Here is a 5,346-nt window from a genome sequence, read left to right as displayed (position 1 = left end):
ATAAATATTGGGGGGGTTGTACTTGCTTGTTTTTATTATTGGGGTGGGGGATGTTTCTGACCAATCCTGTCTTAGCAACAGTTGCCCCACCACCATTTCTCTGACAAGTGTTTGCCTTTTTACAATGAGAGCCTACAGGAGTAATGTGTGTTTGAATCGTTTTAAGTGGGATTTTATCAAAATGATCCAAAAATGTTTTTAAACATTGTTGCTGGGTCACTTGTAACAGTGACACGAGGTACTCAGAGAGGATACATGCAGTGCTTTTTCTTTCTTTTAAAAAAAAATTCTTTAAATAATTACCGAGAAGAGCATGCTATGGATTAAATTCCTCATCACCAAATGAGCAGGTATAACATCAGCGAGGACACCTACTTTTCCTCAAAGGTAAATTCAAGCTAACAACCTAACATTAATTCATTTACATATTCTTTATTCGGATCCCCATTAACTTCCAGAAGTGGTTGCTAGTCTTCCTGGGGTCCACACAAAAATTACATAGTAAAAATATCATACATCCAATGCAAAACATAAAAATAAATCTCTGTAGTCAAATCACCACATTACGGTCATATGGTAAACATTATATTAGGCAGCACATGAAATATGGAACAGAATTATAGAAATCACCAAACATAATAACAACAATAATAAACTGAAAAATATAAGAAATCTGAATAGCACTTAAATGACCCTATGCAGCTTTAAGCATATCTTAACAAATATGTACCTTTACTTTGTCTTATATTGCTATGAAGTGTATTCCATCAGCTGAACCTTGATACAAAACGGTTCTCTTCATCAAGTTTGTTTGTGGACATGGTAAAAGAAGTTGAATCCTGCTCACTTGACGAGTCTTATATTTGTAACCACAACGTTCTATCCAGGCAAGGGATAAAGGTGAGAAATTATAATATTTAAGCTTAGCAACAAGAATACAATGGTCGATGGCATCAAAAGCTGCAGTGAAATCTAAAAGAACAGCTCCAACTAATTTCCGGCCATCCATACTTGTTAACCACTCATCGGTCATATGTATCAGAGCAGTGTCCTGGCCTATAGGCATGTTGTACATTAGTAAGTAGCTCATTTACACAAAAAAATATAATGTAAAATTTGATTAAAAATAATCTTCTTCAGAATCTTACTCAAAATAGGAAGAATACTAATTGGCCTGCAGCTTTCCCCCCTTTGAGTAAAGGTATAATTTTAGACTCTTTCCAAAGCATTGGACAAGTCCCACTAAGTGAGCATCTATTAAAAATATGGCATATTGGTTGAGAAGGTTGCCTAGCTACAATAGTAATTAATTTTCCATCCAAATTATCTACTCCACAAGGTTTGTCATCTTGTAAGGAAAGTAACATCATCTTAACTGTGTCTGGGTCAACCTGATTAAGCATAAAGCAACAATTTTTGTCTTTCATCATATTTACAATAGGATTACAAGCTAATTGTACATCACTGCAGTGCATACTAGATCTTAAATTATCCACTTTATTGATAATTGTTAAAATATTTAGCTATATCCAAATGTTTAGTAATAAACTGTCCATCCCTTTCCACATACTTTTGAACATTGCTTGACTTTCTACACATGATTTCATTCAAAGTTTCCCATAATTTTCTGTTATTACTAGCTGTGCAGCATATTTTTGGCTTAAAATATTCCCTCTTTTTAACATAGTTTAATTTTGTAACCTTATTCCTTAACTTACACTAGAACTGTTTATCCAGATAACTGCCTGATTTTTGTGCATCTTCCTTTGCATTGTCTATGTGAAGCATTAATAATCTCAGCTCAGCATCGAGCGTTATTACATTTCACTGACCTTTTTCTAAGTGGGGCATGTTTATTCACTATCTTGAGTAATATGTCCATAAAAGATTTCAGGGCAATGTCTGCATCATTTTCCTGACATACTCCTGACCACTACACACTCTGCTCTTCATTGACAAATAAGTCTTCATTAAACCTTTTGTATGATCTCCTTAAAATAATGTTTGTTTCTTGACTTTGGCATTTCTGACTTTTTAGTGAAAGCAAACAAATTATGGTCAATGCAAACCACTGCAACTGATACTGCAATAGAGCACAGCTCATGGATATAAGATCACTACAAGTGGAAGTATTAACACCATTGACCATCATTGAAATTCTTGTTGGTTGGGTAACCACTTGAGTAAGGTTACAAGCATCAGACATAGATTTTACTTCTTCATTAATGAGCAGTATTTAGTAGACCAATCAATATTAAAATCACCAAGTAAAAATATATCCTTATTTTCCTCTGTAACTTTATCCATAATTTCACATATACTACCCAAATATTGCACATTAGAACTGTGAGGCCTATAACAACAACCAACCAAAATAGGTTTGCAATGTGGACATTTTTTTTTTTAACCATATAGCTTCAATGTTATTCTTTATAAGATCTTTCCATAAAAGCACCCCAAAATGTTACTGAATATAAATGCAACTCCACCATTTTATTCATTCATGAAAAGAGAATCTTCATTTTTGGGTGAACTATCCCTTTAATTCTCCTAAAACTAGGCTTCAGTTTTCTTTATACAAAATATAATTTCTTATGCTTTGTTTTGTGACTTGGACATGTTTTCATGTCTGATAAAAGGGTCACTCACCTGCATGTGCTACTCCAATGACCTTTGCCACAGGGTCAGTGAAGAGCAGCGGCATGCAGTCGGCCCCTGGTGCTGCTATGACAACACCTACTTGATTAGTCACCAATCCATCATAACTGTCGGGTGCAGGTTTGCCCATCACCCACACATCACTGGCATGATTACACTGGAGTAAATGACAAAGATAGCTGCAATCAATGAAAACTACTTGTGTAGAAAATGTTTAATGAAATGAAACATCAATGAATGAATTTCCGTTTTAAGTGCCATTAGCACCGATGGCAGAAGAATCAACTAGCAGATTTAGTAGGTCGGTTACCTGTGCTAAAATACCTTTATGAGGTTGAACTGATGAGGTCTAAATCCAGCCTGCAGGCCGAGGCGCCGGAGGTTCTCGGCCACCGCAGCACGTGAATCTTTGCGTCGAGGGTTGCAAAAGAGGTTGAGGGAGCTCAGAGTACTGATGTAAGATATACCTCCGGTACGAGTGGTGAAGCCATGAGCAAAACAGTCTTTAAATGGGAAGGAAATATAGAACCACAGATTGTCAGGAGGGAAAATAAACTTGAGTAAATTTAAAGTGAGCTGAATCTATCATCCTGACATCAGTTAAAGTAAACTACCAGTCAAACATTTGGACGCACCTACGCATTCTGTATATTTAATATTGTATGTAAAACAAGTAACACAAAAATGTTAAACAAATCGAAACTGTCTCTTAGTTTAGCTTCTTTAAAGAGCAACCCTTAGACCACTTTACAGCTCTGAGTCATTTTTGACCCAAACAGAAAAGTTGTTAAGTTAAAGGTGCATTCAGTAATGTTTTGCTTATTAAAAAAGTTTAAACGTAAAAAAATGAATTGTAATATTGAACATGAGATGAAGATGTCAGTCATATCAGTAACCTTATAAAAGCTGTTTTATTCTACATGGGGAGGGTCCCCTCACAGGGGCAGCCATGTTAGGATCACATGACCAGCTGAATACTACTGGCTTATGCTGCATTCCATTCAACTTGGAGAGGTGGATTTTCCTACTACGACAATGCAATGGAATGCCACTTGAAGTCGGAATTCCAACTTGGAACCTCGTGTGGAAAGTTTAAAGTCATTTCACTGAGATGCAGGTGTGTGACGGAGATATACAAAGTAAGTGATAAACATGAACTTTTCTTAAATAATATCGATAAATGAGTCAACGTTCCTACTTTACATGATATTAAAGTATGTTTAACAAATTCTTGCAGAGACAGGTGTACAAAACATGGTATATTATACTCTCTTTTGATATTCGTACACCTGTAGCACAAATGTTAGCGTTGCAGCATTGTTTATCAGTTGTTGTTAGGAGACTTCTCTGACTACAGTCAAACATCTGCTAAGCTAATGGGTGCGTTGCAGTTTTGTTTCCTTACACATCACCTTCCAAGCATCTGCCAATGAAATGCCTTCATGGTCCGAGATCGGAGATGTCAAGTAGGAAAATCCCACATCTCACTTGAATGGATCGCAGCATTAATCTCAGCAACCGCCCTGATACTGGACACTTTTCGTCATGGATTAATCACGGCTGACAATGATTTGTACATTTCAACAATGGCATCGGTAACTGAAAACTATTGATTTTGCTGCATCCACACCGCTAGGTGTCAGTGTATGTCCCAAACAACACATAAAAATGACAGAGTTCAAATTGTTTTGTAAACAAATACATATGAATGCACAATATATACCCGCATACAGAACCACTTTCAACCATTTAAGCATAAACCTTTAGATGAAAACGTTTTCAAGATCATGACAAACATGAATTCAGTCAAGTGTGTCCAAACATTTTGCTGGTGAGGAATGGAAACTATACAGCCCCATTTCTTCATACGATTCCTGTTTTGCAGGCAATTAGCATACCTTTCTCACGGAAGCTAGCTTAAAAAACATATATATATATATTAATACTTTTTTTAAATGTTATTACAGGAAAACAACCCACCTGAAATTATAGAGGACCTAAGAATTGTAATATCTCCTTTGACCGCTGGCAGGTGCTGTAAAAACGTGGTAACCTCATGTTGAACGTCAGTGCTGCTGACAGTGAGGTCATCCAGCGGACAGGACAGATCGTCAAACATTATAATGTACTCAAAATTAAACGCCGAAGTAAAGAGGAGCTCCTGGTAAAGCCGAAACAGATCTCTTCCGTGGCTCGAAGTAAAGATCTTTATATCACTGATGTCCTCTTTGTCTATAGCCTGTTTGAATGAGTACAACGAGGCTGAAAGTGAGCTTTTGCACAGAACCTGTGGGGAATTGCCGCTTAAACCGACAAACATCTCCAGAATAGCGGTTCTGGGAAAGCAGTCCGTCCCAACGGCTTTCTCTGCATGTTGGTCTATTATGATGAAGACACGTTCCTGTGACCCATTGCTAGTCCTTGCACAAAACGTGCTGATGCGCTTTTCCAAACAAAAGTCGTATTCCGGACAGCTGAGATGTGTGAGATCCACCAGTGTAACTGTGGCCATCTCTGATAGTTACGTAATCTTGTGCCGAGCGTAGCACGTTTAGGTCGCTTTGCCTGGGATAGAGGATCTGTAAGGGCTGTCACACCACACCTGAATATAAGGTTAAAAAACGAGGAACTTTTGTTTTATTTACAAAGCAAAAGAACATTTCCTTTCTAGCAGTACTTCCTGAAAAG

General features: G+C 37.1%; 1 protein-coding gene across 2 annotated transcripts in view; it reads right to left on the bottom strand.

The window, feature by feature from the left end:
- Window positions 1–5,346, bottom strand: part of LOC127448559 (purine nucleoside phosphorylase LACC1-like) — a 6,855-nt gene extending 1,509 nt beyond the window's left edge. The window contains exons 1-3 of one of the 2 annotated variants that reach the window (XM_051711197.1): window positions 4,639–5,346; window positions 2,983–3,161; window positions 2,650–2,815 (exon numbers count right to left, since the gene is read on the bottom strand). In XM_051711197.1, coding sequence (XP_051567157.1) covers window positions 2,650–2,815; window positions 2,983–3,161; window positions 4,639–5,170 — 877 coding nt within the window. In that variant the 5' untranslated portion in view covers window positions 5,171–5,346. Of the gene's footprint in view, window positions 1–2,649; window positions 2,816–2,968; window positions 3,162–4,638 lie in introns of those variants that run through there. The other variant, XM_051711198.1, reaches the window with a different exon arrangement.

This window comes from Myxocyprinus asiaticus, chromosome 11 (assembly GCF_019703515.2).
Source record: "Myxocyprinus asiaticus isolate MX2 ecotype Aquarium Trade chromosome 11, UBuf_Myxa_2, whole genome shotgun sequence".
In the NCBI taxonomy this organism is placed as follows: domain Eukaryota; kingdom Metazoa; phylum Chordata; class Actinopteri; order Cypriniformes; family Catostomidae; genus Myxocyprinus; species Myxocyprinus asiaticus.
The sequence above is the reverse complement of the archived record's forward strand: the minus strand, read 5'-3'. Positions and strand labels throughout refer to the sequence as shown.